This window comes from Vicugna pacos, chromosome 10 (assembly GCF_048564905.1).
Source record: "Vicugna pacos chromosome 10, VicPac4, whole genome shotgun sequence".
NCBI classification, from domain to species: Eukaryota; Metazoa; Chordata; class Mammalia; order Artiodactyla; family Camelidae; genus Vicugna; species Vicugna pacos.
The window spans coordinates 25966547-25985608 of record NC_132996.1 but is presented as its reverse complement, the minus strand read 5'-3'; the positions used below and the strand labels follow the sequence as shown (position 1 = coordinate 25985608).

At 51.4% G+C, this 19062-nt stretch overlaps 1 protein-coding gene across 3 annotated transcripts in view; it reads left to right on the top strand.

Annotated features, from left to right (window-relative positions):
* Positions 1 to 313: 313 nt before the first annotated feature.
* Positions 314 to 19062, top strand: part of SLCO2B1 (solute carrier organic anion transporter family member 2B1) — a 50613-nt gene continuing 31864 nt past the window's right edge. For 2 of the 3 annotated variants that reach the window (XM_072969191.1, XM_015238441.3), the window contains exons 1-6: positions 314 to 749; positions 13073 to 13203; positions 14327 to 14464; positions 15801 to 15963; positions 18466 to 18699; positions 18951 to 19049. In XM_072969191.1, coding sequence (XP_072825292.1) covers positions 734 to 749; positions 13073 to 13203; positions 14327 to 14464; positions 15801 to 15963; positions 18466 to 18699; positions 18951 to 19049 — 781 coding nt within the window. In that variant the 5' untranslated portion in view covers positions 314 to 733. Of the gene's footprint in view, positions 750 to 1800; positions 1918 to 13072; positions 13204 to 14326; positions 14465 to 15800; positions 15964 to 18465; positions 18700 to 18950; positions 19050 to 19062 lie in introns of those variants that run through there. The other variant, XM_072969192.1, reaches the window with a different exon arrangement.

Sequence of the window (19062 nt, the reverse complement as noted above, 5' to 3'; positions counted from 1 at the left end):
TTGAATTCAGAGAGGAGATGGGCATTCAGTGAGAGGGGATGAGAGCTTGAAGGGGACAGAGGCTCAGTGAAGGAGATCACTGGGGAAAAGGGCTTTGTATGGGGCTCATGGAGGGTGAAAAATAACCTGTGACTGGGACAAGAGTTTGGTGGGGGAGGAGGCTCAAAGCAAGAATGAGGGTGCAGAAAACAGACTGGAAAATCAGGAATGAATGACTCCAGGGCTGGGAGGGGCTGGCATGTCAACATTCCCTCTGCCCGACCCCCCACCTCTTCACTGCTGGGAAGAGAAAATATCCAAGGGAAATGCCAAACAAAGAGGCTGGGAAGGAGCAGGCTGAGGGGAGGCTAGTCAGCAGCCTCCTCCCATCAGTGGGGCTGGATCTAAACAAACCCAGCCTCCTCCACAAGTCTGGCCCTGGGCTGCCCCAGCCAGACATCAGAGGAATTCAGAGAGAGAAGAAACAAGTGACTAAGGGAGCTAGGCACTTGGAGAGTGGGATCAAGATTGAGCAGGACTTCCTAGCTCATACCTGGAAGAGGTGGCTACTGTCCAGTGTGGCCCAAGAAGCATTGATCGACTCAGTGCGTGGAGTCCCCACATTGGAGCATCCCTGCTGTGGAAACCAGCTGCTGTCTCCAAGAGCCCCCAATAAGTTCTCACTCCTTCTCCCCTGCTCAACTCTAGTCCTGAGATTGAAATAGGGGCTGAAACTCACTGCATCCCGGAAGTCATGGGACCCAGGATAGGTAAGTCACCATAAAGTCAGGAAGGGACATTGGGAGGGAGACTGGGGGCCACATTGCCAGTGCAAAAGGTGAAGCTGCAGAGCTAACATGTGTGTGCTGGAATGGGCGGGGAATGGGGGAAATGGCTTGCAGTTTTCTACACAGAGCCAGGCATATGGCCGGACCTAGTGAGGGTGTGTGGAATGAATGAGTGAATAAGCAGAGGGTCAGGAAGGGACACTGTTTACTCAGCTGGAGGCAGAGAACCCAGCCTAACCTCCCTGGTGAAACAGAGAAACTGAAAGGGTGACGGAAAGGGGCCCCCCGACTGCTCACAGAGCCCTGTTCACCCTCTGAAACAGGCAAAGATAGAGACAGAAAAGAAGACAAAAACAGAGATACGGAGGAGTGAAATCAGAAACAGAGCAAGTCCAGAGACACAGAGTCAGACAAAGGCTGAGACAGAAGGCCAGAGAGAGACAGCGGGAGACAAAGATCAACAGGTGTCAGCTGGAGTGTGCAGGGGCAGGGGCTACCAGCCTGGGAGAGGGCTGCAGAGGAGGCCCAAAGAAACAGAGAAGTGGAGACACACACACACACACACACAAATACACACACAGAGAGAGAAAGAGAGAGAGAGAGAAAGAGAGAGAGAGAGAGAGAATCAGACAGAGACAGATACAGGGGAGAGACAGGCCTGCAGACAGAAAATCAGAAAGATCAACACAGAAAAGAAGTGGATTCAGAGAGATACCTGCAGAGACCTACATGTGCTTGTTGGTGGTGGGGTGGGAGGAGGCGGGAGTGGAGTTGTCTTGAAGCCTTGAGAAGCCAAGCTGGAGTGTGACCCAAGAACCACGTGGGGATGGCGGCCATTCTGGGAACAGAGCGCCCAGCTGAGCATTTCTTGGGCAGGAGGAGGGAGGTGGAGAAAACAAAGGGTCTTCAGATAGAGTGGCCCTCAAGCAGGAAGCCCTGTGGGGATCACCTCTGGCCTCCCTCCAGCTATCTGTTTGCCTCACTCCCACTCAGGCAAGGCCAGACTCGCGCCTGGAGCGCAGCGTGTGGGTTTCCTGGGCTGAGCAGGCAGACGTGGCTGTGCTGCAGTCATGGCTTGAGGCCCACGGTATGGAAGGAAGGGTGGGATGGATGCTTCCTCTGGGGGCCTCACAGGAGAGATGACAATGAGGTAAGATATGGGTGGGTTGGTTTGAAGATGGGCAACTGATAAACCAAACTCCCAATCAGCCTTAGTGTGCTATGGGATTGGAGGGTTGGTGATCCTACAGGTATGGGAAGAAACTAATGACTCTGGCTATACTGTGCCTGTCCCCCAGCTGTGATTCTCATCCCTGCATGGCTCAGCTCTGAAATATCCTCTAGCTGCTCCTCCACCTCCCACACATACAGCAGGAGGCTGACCCCAGCATCTGCTCAATGAGCCACCAGAAGCCACCTGTGACCTCCCTTCCTGAGCCCCAGTCTGAGCTGTGGCCAGGCTTTCCCACCACACCCCATGCTCTCTTTCTGGTCTGAGGGATGTTGGGGTAAGATGAGGCAGGATATAGAGCCTAGAGCCTGGAAAAAGACCAGTGCCTGAGGGAGAGGGGTCAGCTGTCCTAGCCAGGGACCCACATCAGAAAGAGAGAGGAGTCAGAGTCAGATCTAGCCTTCAGCCATGCCCCACCACCAACTCACCACATGCCTTTAAGCAACAAGCAGAGCTTCCCTGTCTGTGAGGGTGGGGCTTGAGAAAATGATCTCCCCAGGCCATTCCCATTTTGAGATTCCCAGTAGCCCCTTCCCTACCTCTGCACCTTTGCTCAGCTTTATCTTCACCAAGAAGGCACCTACCCACATCCCATTCTGATGACATTTGTCCTGTTTTCTAACTCTTTCAAACACCAACTCTTCTAGGGAGCCTTTCAGACTGATTCTCCCAGCTGGAAATAACCGCTCTCATAGGCTGTTGACCTTCTCTTTGTTCATCCTTCCTTGTTCCTTGTGTATCTACTGCTCACTCCAGTCCTAGGTTCAAATGTGGGCCAACCCAGGGCAGGGAGGTGGGGCAAGGGAAAGAACCAGCAGCCCTAGGCTTAAATTGCAGCGCTGCATCACTAGTTTTATGAGAATGCAGTGACATGCCCTCACTCTTTAATACATGAGGAAACAGATGCTCAGAGAGGGCAAGTGACTCGTCCAAGGTCACACAGCAATCAAGCAACAGAGTGGAGGCAAGAACCCAGGTCTGTCTGATGCCAAAGCCCTTTCCTGTCTGTGCCATTAACCTTGGGGCTTCCTCTTCCCTCTCAAACACCCCATGCTGGTGAGCCTCCACCCACTTTGGGTACTTCTCCACTGATTTCAGACAAAGTAAGTTTTTCTCTGGGAGCTAATGACTAGCGAGTGGGCAGGAGATGAGAGCTATTTCCTCCCAGGCTGGGCCTTACCCGCTGAGCCAGATCTCAGGCTGCTGGGAACCAGATGGCAAGCTTGCCTAGACGCCACAACTGGGTGCCAGATATCCAGTGCCCAGTCTGCTTCAGTCCCTTTCCAGGACTCACTTTCTCCATCTGGGCAGTAGATGGTGGGAGTCTGCTGAGGTGGTCACTTGGACCCTACCTGTGCTGAGAAGCTCAGTTTTCTGTCTCTGGAGGGAGCAATGGAGCAGCAGTTTCTCTGTAGGGACAGGCTTGCTACCCTGGATGTGGAGAGGAGGTAAATTTGGTTTCTGTTACCTATCCTGGGCTGCAGCCCAGAGCCCTAAGCACTAATGCTTGAAGTGATGGAGAACAATGCCTGCCTTACCAGACTGGGAGCTCCCTGGGGATGGGGTCCAATCTGATCCATTCCTGAGGCCCCAGATCTTGGCAGAAGCTGGGCAGAGTCAGGGTATTGAGGAAGTATCAGTACAGAAGCTGCCCTCCTTCCTCCCTGCCTCATGACATTCCTTCCCTCCCTCCAACCTGCTTTGAAATCCTACTCTTATTGAAGACTGGAGACTCAGGATAAGGAGTGAGGTGGGATACAGTGGGGCCCTTGGGGAGTAAATGTAAGCACAGAAAGAAATAAACTGGGGCTAGTGGTTGGGGGAGGCAGCGTGGTGGGGGCCAATAGTCATATTATCTCTGAACCTCAGGCTGTGTTTTGGGCCCGAGGAGGCTGGCTTGAATTCCCTGTGGGCTCAGGGCTCACCCTTCACCACTATTTTTAGAGTCATCTTGGGTCTAGATGGGGTAGTCAGTGCCAGAATCGGGAATAGAAAGCCCCAGTGCAGGGTCCTTGACCCAGCTTGGAAACCACCAGAGAGCAACAGCTGGAGGCCTGCAACAACTGGACCTCAAGCATGTTACTGTCCTCTCAACAGACCACCCAAGGGTTCTGCTGGGAGGAATTTCCCAAAGATGATAGCCAAGCCCAAAGCCCAAGACCTCCCCACATTCCTGCCTTTGACTCTTCCCCTTCCAGAAGCCCTACAGGGCCACACTGGGAACTGGAGCCCCCAGGGCCCTCACATGGCCCCCATCCAACCCCAGGACCATGCTGTAGCCTCTGCTTCTCTAGACCCCCACACTCTGACTTTCTCTTCTCCCTCATTCAGTTTAACAGAATTCAACAATCATGTTCTTAAGCTGGGCCAGGACTTGAAAGATGAGAAGTAGTTTTCTGGGAAGATCGGACACGCCAGGCTGAGGGTACAGTGTGTGCAAAGGCTAAGAGGTGGAAAAGGACAGATGGATTTGGGGAATGGCAAGCATCTACTGGGGCTGGGGAATAATGTTCATTAGGGTGGCCTTGACCTCTTGGAGGCTGAGGTGCCTGTACCCATGTGCTGCAGATGGGGTGAGGAGGGAGGAAGGGGCTCACCGTTGTTGAGGACCGTGGTGTACCTGGCAGCGCATTTTCCTTTACTCCTACCAAAAATGCTATATGAGACTATGAGAGTCTCAGAGAAGGAAGCTGAGGCTTAGAGAGGTTAAATAAACTGCCCAAGGTCACAACCACAATGTGCCAAAACAAATATTTGAATTCAAAGTCTTCTGGCCCAGAGGGTTTCAACAGAGAACTGATGGGGGGGGTCCATCAGGACCCAGGAGAGAACAGCCTCTGCCCGGGGAAGTCCACTGGCTAATCAGGCAGATAAGATGGGGACATACATAATTCAGGAGCGTGACCAGCCTCGCATCCCAGAGAAAGGGCTGAGGGAACTGGACCAGGAGGGGCAGGGGAGGTTTATGGAGGGGGAGACAGCTGGCGTGGGCTGCAGGAGCTAGGCAGGGGAGCCAGCAGGCTGAGGGAGCCCAGGGCAATCTAGGAGGTAGGAAGGGCTGGAGGCAGGGGTGGGCCATGACGCTGGCTGCCTCCCACCCCAACACCTCCGGAGAGAAGTATCTGCCATCATTGTGACAGATGGATTGCCCAAGGTCTGCTGCTGGGAATATTTCCCTTCCTAGTTTCGGGCTGCAGGTGTGTGAGTACTGGAGGTTAGTAGGTTTTCCAGAAACATCTTGGCTCCTTTGTGACACTGAACTGCCCCCTCAACCTTGGTACCTGAACATAGTTCTAGGATGGGTTCCTCCTTTTGTTCTGTTCTCCTCAGTAAGGGCATATGGTAATGGTGTCTCACTCTCAAAAGGAAGTTTGCCCTTCTCACCACACATGCTTTCCAGACTGAAAGCCAGAGGTCTGGCTTCAGCTCATATCCTCTCCTGGGCTCTCCTGGAGTCCGTGGCCTCCTAGGTGTCTCCTTCTGGGAAACCCCCTGCCAGCCCAAACTCACCACATCCAAGACTGAGCTCATCATCACCGTATAATCCTGCCCTCAACGGTGGTCACTCAGAGCAAAAGCTGCACCTCTCCCCACTCCCTACCCACCAGGACGCCTTGGCCTCCTGTGCTCCCCACCCACCTGATTTTCCACCAAGTCCTGTCCATCCCACCTCCCCAAGTGGTGCATCAGCTCATTACATCGCCACTGCCACTACCTGGCCCAGGTCCCATTATCACTCGCTCCTCTGGACCCCACTCCTGCCTTCTCCCTGGCCCCTAACTTCTCCACTCTCCCCACACAGGCACAGAGGTCTTCCTAGGACGCCAAGTCAGATCTCATCACTGGGCTCAGGAAAAAGCCCAACCCTCCAGCTTGGCGTTCAAAGGTGGTCATAGCCTGGCTCCTCCAACCACAGCAGCCTCATCTCCCCATCTTGACTCCAGTGCTTTAGTCTTGCCAGACTATTTGTTCCCTGAGCAGTCTTTGCACTTTCATACTTCTACACTTTACTCTGATGTTTCTTCCTCCAGAAAGCCTTCCAGAACATTCCAATGTAGACTGGGGCCTCTCTGCTATGTTTCTATAGTCTTGGAACTCACGTCACACAGTGAACATATGTCATTGTGATTCAGTGTTAGATACACCCCCACACACACACCCCTTAGAAGCTCCCTGAAAGTGGAGACCTAGGCTGCTTGCTTCCGGGCCCCCAGCCACTGCCTCCTAGAGCTGTTAATATGTATGGAAACAATCTTCAGTCTAACTCCTAGAACCAGCAGAAATCAGCTCTGTCCCCGCCATGGTGACCCTGGGCGAGTCATCATGGACCCTTTCTGGCCTAGTTGCCTCACCCATCAGAGGGTTAATCCAGCCCTGTCTTCCTGTCCAGCAGATTCCTCAGGCCCAGGGTTGCTGTGGGTCATAGATGGGAAAGCCCACAGGCAGGTGAGAAGTGTTCTGGAGCCAGCCAGGTGGGCCCAAAGAGGCTCCAACAGGGCAAACTGCCACATGCAGGTGCAGCATCTTGGACCAGCTGAATGTTTCCATATGGGAATGTGGGCCCAGTGTTGCCAGATCTGGTAATCCTTCAAGAAAAAAACAAAAATCAGGAGTTTTGTGTGAAATTTCCTGATTTTTGAATGTTGGCAACTAACTTAAAAACACTTAGCTAGCCAGCATTGTGCAAGCCCTCAAAATGTCTAGGAGCCAGATGTGCCCCCAGGCAGGACTGCCATGCCCTGAACAACTCCAAAGGGCACCATTCACCTCATGGCACACAGCTCACACAGCTGCACATGGGGCCTTTGGCCAGGGCCTCACAGTTGTAATCTCTGCCTGTATTCTCTCTCTGCTCGAATGCCAGGATGCCAGGATGGCCTTGGCAAAGCATGTGTGAGTAGCAGATGTAAGGGAGAGGCCTTTCCTTCTCTCGCACAGGGGAATTATTAGAAAAGAACCAAAAAGTTCTTAGAATGCAGCTGGTGGGGACGGGATGGGGAGCAAGAACAAGGAGACAGCAAAGGGAAGCTTCCAGAAGGGTCTGTGCCTCTTCAGAGATCAAGAGGAGATGAGAGAGTAATGCTAGGGCTGAGTCTCCCACAGGAGGGCTGGTGACCAGGCCTGGAACTAGACTCCCTGGTGAGTCTGGGACAAACTTGACAGAGGATGTTATCCCAAGTGACCCTTGTGCAGGCTTGAGAGGAGAGGCTCATTATTCCTATTTTGCAGAGGCTCAGAGAGGTCTAATTGCTGCCAAGGCCACATTGGGTCTAAATGATCCCAGATCTTGCTCTCTCTGCTGAGGGTTCTGGAGAGAATGTGCAATTTTCTTGTTCTTCCTTGGTCAAGCCCTTCTCCTCCAACCTCAGGATGTGAGAACTTGCCCAGGCTCTCTGGGGATTTCTTAACACATCTCTCCTAAAAGTTCATATCTGGGCCTTGGTTATGAGTCCTGAGCTTGTACCTTACTCGAGTCCCTCTCACTGGGGGCCATTTGTCCTTCTCACCACGTTTCTCCATCCAGCCTTGCTCTGACAGTGTTCTCTTGAGAACCTCAAACTGACTGACTTACCAGCTACAAAATCAGCTGGTAGAATGGCTGACTGTCCACATACAACCACCTTTGACAATTCACTGGAGGGAAGCCAGGCCAGAAAAAGAAATAGCTTACATGGAGATTATTTTCCACTTGTTCTGAGGCCATTTTTGGCAGCCACCATCTTGTAGTTACTGTTGGGGGCCCAGGAGTCAGGCAGATCTGAGTTCTGGTCCAAGCTTTGCCACTTACCAGCCCCAGCACCTGGATAAGTCCCTTCCCCTCTCTGTGCTTCAGTTTCATCATCTGTGTCATGGAGTCCAGCAGTTACCTCAACAGTTTGCTAGGAGGATGGATGAGTGTGCCCAGCTCAGTCCAGCACACAATGTTGCTCTGTCTGTCTGTCTATCCATCTGTGGTAGCCCCAGGACAAACTTCTCCATTGGGCCAGCTTTCTGACTGCCTCCCCAGCTCTCCATGGTTGAACTTCTTCTAGTTCTCAGGTTCTAGATGCAGCAATGTTCCCTGCTGTCCCAAAGCAAGTGTGGAGGCAGGCAGGGTGTTTGTAGCAGGACAGACAACTGACAGAAAGAGGGACTACCTGATAGGGAAGAAAACAACGTTCACTGTACACCTACTATGCATCGTGTCAGTGCGGGCTCCCCACACATCACTGAGACAACTTGTTGATAAGACAAAGTCTATTATTTACGGCGACAAGGGACAACACCACTTCTCAAAGCTTTGGTTATGTGTCAGAGTTGGGAGGAAAGGTCAATATTTGTTGAGCATTTGAAAGTTTGTTTTAAGGTCAGTTCGTCAGTGCAGGAAGGGAGGTGAGTGAGGGAGGCTTGACCAGGATTGGGTAAAAATCATGATAAAACAATCCAGCGTTTGGTGGTAGAAACAGCAAGATGAGGATTTGAAGGGGAGAGATTAGAAGAATCTGAGGTGCACACTCTGTTGCCGGTTTCCCTTGAAAAGTTGCTCAGTCTTTCCAGAATTTCCTGAAATGAACAATCAAGGGATTTGCTGGGGCTAGTCTGTCTAAGAAGAGTAAGAAGGAAAATGAAGACAGTGGAGTAGCAAAGCCAAGTTTCAAGTGTTTGGTAAGGTGTGGTTTGGGGTTTTTAGTGTCCAGGCTGAATGTGGGTGAAAGGTTCTGGTTCTCAGTGAGTGCTTTGTGCAGTGGGATGTACAGATTACCATCCCTGCAATAAGGATGAGAAAGCCAGAGGGCTGCTGATCTAAGGCCACACAGATGGATTGCAGCCGAGGGATTCAAACCTGGGCACTTACCTCTAACAGCTAGTGAGGGTACAGGGGAAGGGGTCCAGGTCCTCAGATCTATAGATGACTGGGGCTTAGATGAGAGAGGGAGAAATAATCCAGAGACAGAATGATGATGTTGTCAGAGGGAGGTGTTTAACGTGGAGGAGCCAGGTGTGCATGGAAGGAAATGGATTCATTTGGACCTCGTGACCTCAGAGGTGCTTGAAGATTATCCGGAAAGGGGATGGCAGTGGCCCTCAGGGGGCCTACTGTGTGCCAGGCCTGAACCAGGTGCTTGAGATGGCTTACTTTGAGGTAAATGCTATATCTGCACTTTACAGAGGAAACAGGCTCAGAAAGATAAAGGGGCACATCCAGGCTCATACAGGGACCAGTGAGCAGGCTGGGGTTCAGACCCAGGTCTGAGGGCTCTTAAACCTACACCCAGCCCCATATCTGCCCATATTTGCTGTTTATAGCTGGGAGGTGGCTGGAGGAGGCAGGCCTCTGAGCCTTGACAGGAAAGAACAGGCAAAGAAAAGCAGCCCTCTCTGTCAGGCTGCTCTCTGAATCTTGCCCCTTACCCTCTGCACTCAGATTCCTGGCCATGGAGGGGTTAGCTAGAGGGAGACTTGCCTTGCAGACCTCTGGAGTCTGAACTAAAGTCCCTGGCTGACAGACTTTCAGGTTACTTTTCTTTTTTTAATTTATTTTTTATTTGTGATTTACTTATTTGAGGGGGTATAATTAGGTTTATTTATTTATTTATTTATTTTTAGTAGAGGCACTGGGGATTGAACCCAGGACCTCATGTATGCTAAGCACACACTCTACCACTGAGCACACACTCTCAGGGCGACTTTCTGACTGGCTTACTGAGCAGCTGCAGGACAGGTGGCCAACTGATAGCCCAAACAGACAGCCCCCTTAAAGGACAGTGAACTAGTGGACCAGTGACTTACCAGTTGATGGACATGAGTGTGCCTTTGTGCATGACCAGCCACGTGACCCACCAACAGGCACACAGACCACCTGCCTGCCAGCTCTGGGGCTGTTGGCTGCCAGCCCTTGGAACCATCTGGCTTACGTGGAACCCCAAAACCTGGGTGTCCACCTGGGAGAGAAAGGGGCTGGAATTTTTTCCTGAGGCCTGGCTTCCAGCCTCTCCCCTCATTCCTACATGTCACCCTGGCCTAGCCCAGGTTTACTCCCACAGCTGCCCTCTCTCCTGTCAGGGCTAGCCCTTAAAAAAGCCTTTACAGGACAGGAAGGGCCTCAGAGATGACACATGAAGTGGACACACAACCTTGGACTCAGGACCCTCCTTCTAGGGGGAGTTCTATCCCTTGTCAGGGAGTCAGTCTGCCTATTGCCAGCCCCTCTGTAGAGGCCTCTAGCCCAAGGAAGGGCTCAAAGGGGACTGACAACCAGTCTGACCAGCCCTTTTCAGTGAGCAACTGGCCACCCAACACACTGGTGGCTGCTCTCAGAACCCAGGAGGACGGGCACAGGGCTTCCCTCCTCCACCCAGAGGCTCACTCTATAGGCTGGTCCACAGGAAGGTAGGAGGTTCTGAGCTGGTCCATTGACCTTTTCCCCTGGCTCACCCATCCCCCTGGTTTCTTTCAGAGCAGGGGATCCAGGTCGGTGATTTCTTTCCTCTCAGCCTCAGCTCCAGCCTCATCATCTGGTTGGCCTGGCCCCTGGTGGGGGCACTGCTGCCTTCCAGGTGGCCTGGCTAGGTTTGGTTGGGCTGAGACAGAGAAGAGAGTTGTGCTTCTTCCCCACATCAAATCTGCACAAGGAGCGCAGAGTGATGTTGAGGTCAACACCTGGGCTTGAGTCCCTGCACCAGTGTGAGCCAGTGGAGCGGGTGACCTTCGAGCCTCTGTTCCTTGGCAACAGTATAGAGATCAGGAAAGCACCAAAGGCACAGTTGTGGAGAGGCTTCACCAGCAAGCAGAATGTGCGTGTAAGCCTTTACATACATGAAAAGCATGTAGCACAGCTTCTGCACTATAGTAAGTGACTGGTCTCTAGTGGTGAGAGAAACTGGGGTTTCAAAATGGTTCAGTTTCCTCTGGGCAAGTTCGCTTAGAACCCTCCACCCCCTCTTCTTCAAAGTGACCTCCACAGAGCCTCACCCCCACTTCCCTTTCCTAGGCAAGCCCCTTCCTTATCACCTCCCTGTCAGGTGTCACTTTTATTTCAATATCTCCTTGTTTCCTCTTGAGTGTTCATGCCCCACAAAAGGGACTCCTCCCCAGCCACACACACTTCCATTTCTTCAGCCAAATTCCTCGAGACATTTTCCCAAAGAAGATACGGCCAATAAGCAAAGAAAAGATTCTCACCATCAATAGTCATTAGGGAAATGCAAATCAAAACCACATAAGATATAATTTCACACCCATGAGGATGTTTATAATCAAAAAGACAGACAATAATAAGTATTAGCAAGAATGTGGAGAAACTGGAACTATCATCCATTACTAGCAGGAGTGTAAAATGGCATTGGAAGATAGTTTGACAGTTCCTCAAAAAGTTAAACATAGGGTTACTATATGACCCAGAAATTTGACTTCTGGCTACATACCAAAGAGAATTGAGAACCTATGTCTACACAGAAATTTATGTATGAATGTTCACCATACTTAAAATAACCCAAATGTCCATCAACAGATAAATGGATAGACAAAATGTGATTGATATACACTGGAATATTATTCAGCCATAAAAGGGAATGAAGTACTGATCCACGCTACATGGATGAACCTTGAAATGTTATGTTAAAGAGAAAGAAGTCAGTCACAAAACACCATATACTGTATGATATAATTTATATGAATGTGTATGAAATATTCAGAATAGGCAAATCCAGAGAGCCAGAAAATAGATTAGTGGTTGTCAGGAGTGGTGGGGGGGAGGGAGGAATGGGAGAGACTGCTAATAGTTATGGGATTTCTTACTGGGGTGATGAAAATGTTCTGGAATTAGATAGTGGTGATCTATATAACTTTTTGAATATACTCAAACTACTGAATTGTATACTCTGAAAGGGTAGATTTTATGGTATGTGAATCAGGCTCCTAGGCACCTTGGGTAAGGAACACAAAACCCTCACTGGTGGTGGATGCAGGCCTCTGAAGCCCCTTCCCAGTGTTTGTCTCCCAGGTCTGGAGAGTCCCCATACCCCTTCCTTGGGTCAGAGGTGTCCTCAGGGCAGTTTTCAGGCTCCAGAAGGAACTTGTTGAATGAAGGGAAACTCCTGTCAGGTTGAGAGGCATCTGAGACAATGGAGAGGCTTCCGCAGGACGTGGGGCCCCAGGAGGGGAGGAAGGTCCATGAGGCCTTTCTTGGGCTGCTAGGAAGTGCAGGTATTTTTCATCTAAATGGAGGAGTGGAGTTTCCCAAGGCCAGACTTCCAGGCTCCTTGCTGAGATTAAACGTTGAGACCCTGGAGATGCCTCTGAAGGGGCTCAGCTTTCCTCTCATTGCAGTGAGTGGGAGACTGACATGATTAACATGGTTGCCATGGGAGGAAAACCAGACATGCATAATGGGGCCAAGGATCCAGATTCTAACCCAGCTCTGCCTCCTGAGTTGTCGTCACACTTAGGGCCTCAGTTTGTCTGGTGTAGGTGGGCAGAGGGTTAAATGGGATGATCTCTGAGGGCCCTTTCTGCACAGACCAGCAACTTGGTTCATGTATGATTTGGGCGTTGGGCTGGTTAGCTCTGTGGTTACACAAGGTGGTGTCCTGTGGAGGTGCTAGTATCTGTTCCAAACTATCCCCAGGTAAAGCCTTTATGCCCTGACTTTGGACCAAGCCTTGACCCTGCACCTGGTCCTAGGCCTCTGAACATAAACTGAGCCAAACAGACCCAGACGCAGACTCAGGCTCCAGGAGCATCAGATGTCTCACAGCTATAGGCCCTAGGGAGGGCTCAGGCTGTGCATTTCTGCACCGGGGCCTCCACTTGAAGGTTATGTGGCAGCATCAGCAGCTTCTCCCTAGAAGGAAGCTTTATGCTGGGAATGGAATGAAGGTGTGAAATAGGTGGTCCCAGCGGGATCTGGCCGGCAAGAGCACATGGAGCACACACCCACCCTTAAGAAGAGCCCTGCCAGCACCTGGGATGCAGGAAAGTTGACAGTGCTTTGACTCAGGTTCTCACCAACCCCTGAAACACCTTGGGCTGCCTGTGTCAGGGCTGTTCTATGGGATTGCATCTCTACTCTCACCCCCTTGCTGTCTGTCCACAGGGCCGGTGGGTAAGGAGCTCCAGATGCCCAACAAACACATGAAGGTCATGGTGGACACAGAAGATACACCTGGAGGCAAATCTAGCCCAAATCCTCAGGACTTGCGGCCAAGTGTGTTCCACAGCATCAAGGTATCTCTCAAGGCCTGGCAGGAGCAGGACCATCTGAGCCCAGCAGAGCAGGCTTTGCCACCTACTGGCTGTGAAATGCCAAGCAAGTTACTGCCTTTCTCTGAGCCTCAGTTTTCTCATCTGTAAATGGATGGCTATGAGGATTAAAAGGATGATCTATAAAAGCACTTCACTTGGCTTCAGGCACATGCTATCTCTTTCCAGAGGGGCTGCTCTGTGGGCAATGGGGGACAAGTCTTCTTGCCTCCTGTTTCTCTAGTGGGAAAGAGAAGGACCCCAGGGATCTTGAACCTCTCTGAATACTGGGAGCTCTGGCTCCACCAAGGGCAGCTCTAAATGTCCAAGCATCCACCAGCACCTACAGGGTGCCAGGAGCCATTCCCACTTGGTCTTACTTAGTTCTCACAATAACCCAGGGAGGTAGGGATGCCATCCTTGTCCCACAGATGAAGAAACTGAGACGCAGAAGAACAACCACTCTATTTTTTAAGCTCTGGCATAAACACCCTATTTTTAATTTTTTGAAATAAGTTTTTCTTCTCTTAGGCATTCTGCCAGTTTTTCAGGAGGGCTAAAGACAGGCGGGGTGTTTGAGTGAGGCTGGGTGGGGTGGAGTTGGGCAGCTTGGGGGTTTGCTGTGTGCAGGTGGTCTCCCAGGGGAGTTCCAGGGGAGGACTGGATGGGGTGGGGAGGGGTGGGGATCTGGGAAGCTTCCTGGGGAGAGGGCAGAGTGGTGGAATAGAACGGGGGTCCAGTCCAGCCTGCAGGAGCTCTGAGGGTCAGAGAGTCTCCCATCATTCTCGGCCTCATAAAGACCCTGCTCTCAGTCATGTGGCTCCTGGGTCACCCCCAGACCCCCAGGGTACCCAGGACAGCTTTTCTAGTTTTTAAGCCTGTATAGAAAACCATGCACTACGCCAATAATTCTTTCTCTCTCCTCTTGCTCCGGACTCTCCCTTACTCTTTCTCCTCCTGTGTGTCTGTCTCCTCTGGCTCTGTTTCTCTGTTTTGCTGTCTTCTGCCTCACTTTCCCTCCCTTTCTCCAACTCTGTCTCTGCCTCTCTACCTGCCAACCCCGTTTGTCTTCCCACGTGTCTCCTGCCCCTCTGCCCGCTGCCCATAGTTCTTCATCCTGTGCCACAGCTTCCTGCAGCTGGCACAGCTCATGATCTCCGGCTACCTCAAGAGCTCCATCTCCACGGTGGAGAAGCGCTTTGGCCTCTCCAGTCAGACTTCGGGGCTGCTGGCTGCCTTCAACGAGGTACTGGTCCTGGCACAGCTGCAGGGGTGGACACTGAGGGAGACTCACACCCCTATTCTCCCCACCATCTCCCTCACTACCCCAATGTAAACTGTTACCCCAAGGGCCACATGCAATCCCATCACAGTTCTCTTCTATTGATCCCACCCTTGGAGACATGAGGGATTTTAGAGACAGCCAGGGTCCCTGTATCCACCCAATCTCCCTCTGGTTCCTTGACGTTTTCAGATGCCCAGCTATTGCCTGGGAAGGAATCATAGGAAGTCACCTCAGCAGTAATGGAGAGGTTTAAATTAGATCAAAGGCAGAGCTTTGAGACCTTGAGGTGGTGGGGGGAGGGGATGATACCACAGCATGGAATTGCCCCAGGATCCATAGACCTCTGCCTCTGGGCCGACAGCCAAGCAGCAAGGAGTGGACAGGCTGCTTTGTGTGGATTTGGAGATCAGAGTCCAGCTGTGCCCAGCCCCTCCCCCACCAGACATTTTCACCCTCGGAGAAGGCCACTGTCCAGAAAACACTCTTTCTCTGCCACTTCCAGGAGATTTCTGTGAAATTTTCTCCCCCTAGGGTGATGTGTCACATTTCTCCCCACCCAAGCCCTGCAGTCTACACCACATCCCCTGTGTTCCTTAGCACCCCACCTCCAGATCTCAGAGGTGGGAAGGAGACATCAGCACTAGTTCTGGGGCCTTGGGCAAGTCATTCCCAACTCTAGACCTCAGTGTCCCATCTATGTATTGGAGAGACTGTCCTTTCCAGGGTCAGTCCTCTCACTGACCCTCTGCTTATAATGCCCCATTCCATTGTCAAGGAGCCTGGGGCTAAGGGGGTGAGTACCTCACCTACGGTCACCAGCCAGTAGCAGCAAAGTGGGGTGCACACCCCAGATTCTGACAGCAGAGCCTGCCTCTTCCCTGCAAGCTCTCAAATCCCCTCCAGCACCCACATCCAAGGATTTTGATTCTAAGGCTGGAAAGTCTAAGCCTTAGTCCTCTGGCTTTAGACTTTCCTTATTTGTTTCTCATTCATGACATCCCAGAAGCTCAAACCCCTTTCCCCGAATGCCCTATCACCCCATGTTCTAACGTGGGGTCCAAGCCACATTCTAGAATGAAATTAAACTTCTTACCTTGTCACTCTGCTCTTATTTCTCTCCCCTAATAGGGCAGTGGGGCCTTTCCTAGAAGGACCCAGAATCTGTATTTTTAAGGGGGACCCAAATGATTCTTACTCAGCCAGCTAGTCCATTATACAGATGGGAACACTGAGATTGGTGATAGTGACAAGGACAGCCCTCTGCAACACTTTAATGGATCCCTTCATCCCTTTGCAGGTGGGGAACACAGCCCTGATTGTGTTTGTGAGCTATTTTGGCAGCCGGGTACATAGGCCCCGACTGATCGGCTATGGGGCTATCCTTGTGACCCTGGCAGGCGTGCTCATGACTGTCCCGCACTTCATCTCAGAGCCATACCGCTATGACCACACCGGCTCCGGTAAGAACAGGAGGGGCTGGGCTGGAGGTAGACATGAGCTGCCACATTATTGTGTACCAGGGTCCATTCCTAGGCCTCCATCAGTCAGGATGGGTCCAGCTTCCCAGAACACCTGCTAGTCCTCTGCACCCCACCCCACTGCCTCCCTCGGTGTCAGCCCGGGCAGATCCCTCTGGCAGTCCTGGGCAGTGGGATAGGTTGTAGTCCTGGGGCAGAAAGATGAGGCCCTCTGGGCCTCTCTTGGTGATGTCTTATTTGTATGTCAGTGCTTTTTTTTTTTGAGGTGTAGGGGAATTTACAACACAGCCTACTTTAGGGCCTGGTATGTGTAGGTCCTCAGGAAATGTTTGTTGGAGTAATAACAGTATCACACACCACTTACTATGCACCACTGTTCTAAACACTATGTGTATTGATGCATTTAATCCTCAGAAGCCAAGACGTTGATGAAAGAATGAATGAGTGAATGAACAAATTAAAAAAAATGAGTTTTATTCTATTTTATTTTATTTTTTTAAATGTAAGAGTTTTAGACAAGAATAGTGAAACCTCTGTTCCGCCCAGTGGGGTTTTGTTGAGAGCCAGTTGGACAGATGGATGCCTGTCTCTTGCAGAATGACCCAAGCAGCCTCCCCCCTTCCATCCACCTATCCACCCATTTACCCGTCCATCCACCCATCCAGATATGACCAACCCTGAGAAGCTCTAAGGGGAGCATGGGTTAGCATGAGCATGGGCAGCTCTGCTGCAGGGTAGAGATTCCAGCACCCTGGGAGCCAGTAGAGCCCCAGATAGGGGAAGGACACGAGGCTGGTTGACGGGGAGGAGCTGCAGTGTGGGAGAAGGCGGGCATTTCAGGTGGAGAGAGCCACATGGGCAATGGCTGGGAAGTGGGACAATCCGGGAAGGAAGCAGAGTGGTCATCTAGGCCTGAGTGGAGAGCTGTCAAGGGGCCTGATTGGGATACCGAAAAATTACGCTTCCTCACATTTCCCTGTCCAGAATTTTCACTGCAGCAGAGATTTTCCTTTGCAGGGTCACACATGGTCTTCTTCATCCTCACTGCAACACCCTTCTGCTCCCTATGAAACCCCAAGCAAAACCCTTCTGTCTGAGCTTCAGTCTCCACATCTGTTCAATGGGTGGACCAGACTCATTGGCTTCCAAGCACCCATCCAGCTCTGACATTCAAGGCTATTACATTCACTCATTCCTCACTCAATATTAATTAAGTATTTATCATTAATATTTATGTGCCAGGCCCTCTGCTCGGCATGGAGACTCAGGGGTGGAAAAAGAAGACAGACCCCTATGATAATCCTCATATCTGATATCTAGTAAGCACTGAGCACAGGCACCACTCACCACTCTTAATGCTTACAGCCCTTGGAGGGGTGTTATCATTATCCTATTTTAAAGGGGGGAAATGAGACTTGGAGAGGGAAGGACTTCACAGCCCATGGCTAGTGGAGCCTGCCTGGGTAGCCTACTCTCAACTACTAGATTATTCTGTTTCTGAGTTCTGTATTTCTGTAGAACTTCCATTCTAGGAGGCTTATTAGAGAGATGAGGAAACCGAGGCCCAGAGGTGCTGAGGGCATTTTGAAGTTTTACTGTCTTCAACCCAGGCAGCCTTGGTGAGGGTCCAGTTCCTCCTTGACCTAGGTTCACATGGCTTTTTTCAGCCCTAGAGAGTAGCTCTCTGGGCAAGGTTGACATGGCTCAGGGCCCTGGCTCCCAGGAAGGGCAAGGCTAGCCACAGAGACAAGGCCACTTTTACACCCACATTTGGGATAAAAATAGCATGAGGGTCTCTTTAAGTTTTCTCACTAAATATTGGTGAGCTACAAGGAAACAAATGTCTGGTACTAATTTAAGAAATTTCCCTTTACTGCACTCTGCGTCTGTGTCCCGAGCTGACACCGAGCCCTCCCCAAAATGAAGGCCAAGGCCACTAGAGCCCTCCACAATCCAGAACCAGCATCCACCCCCTGCCTGGCCCTACATTTAGCCCTGTCCTTGACCCTCACACTCTGTAAGCCAGATGTACTGAACTTCTCAGGCCCCCGGTTTTGCATGTGCTGTGGCCTCTTCCTGAACACTCCTCTCTGCCTTCTCTTCTGGAAAATCTTGTTTGTTCTTCTCCACCCAGTTCAAACTATACCTCCTTTGACCACCCCACCCCACCCCCACCCAAGAGCCACCGTTGCCATGGCACTTCCACATACCTCTCTGCTCAGAGAGGTGGCATAAAGCGGTTTAAGAGCATAGACGGGAAGCTGGACTGCTTGGGTTCCAATCCTGTCTCTACCCCTTGTTAGTTGCTGCCTGAGCATCAGTTTTCTTATCTGTGAAATGGGAGTAATGATAGCATTCCCTCCCCTGGGTTTGTTATGGGGCTAAGATGATTTATATACACGACATTTAGAATAGTACCTTGCATCATTAAGCTCTATGTAAGTCTTAGCTATTGTCCTAATATTTTTTTTTATCATCTCTCAGTGGACATGCCACAGGACTTGGAGGCTTCCCTGTGCCTGCCTGCCACCGACACCCCCACCTCAGCCCCATCCAACAGCAGCTGCTCAGGCTACACGGAGGTCCAGCATCTGACCGTGGTGGGGATAATGTTCATGGCCCAGACCCTGCTTGGCGTGGGCAGTGTGCCCATTCAGCCCTTTGGCATCTCCTACATCGATGACTTTGCCCACAACAGCAACTCGCCCCTCTACCTTGGTGAGGACTCATCCCCACCTTGGGCTCTGAGGGAGGGCCAGGTTCACATAGGAGGACAAGAGGCCCAAGTCGAGCTGAGCTGAGACCCTGACCTCTGCACCATGTGATCAATAAGGTCTGGAGAAGCCCTGGAAAACTACTTGGGCCTGACCAGGGGAGAAGGTCTGCTCTTGCCCACTGGAGACTGGGCAGACAGTGACCTGTGGAGGGAAGTTGGGTCAGAGGGGCCTAACCCAGGCTTCCTATTGCAGGGATCCTGTTTGCAGTGACCACGATGGGGCCAGGCATGGCCTATGGGCTGGGCAGCCTCATGCTGCGCCTTTACGTGGACATTGACCGAATGCCAGAAGGTGAGCCTCAGAG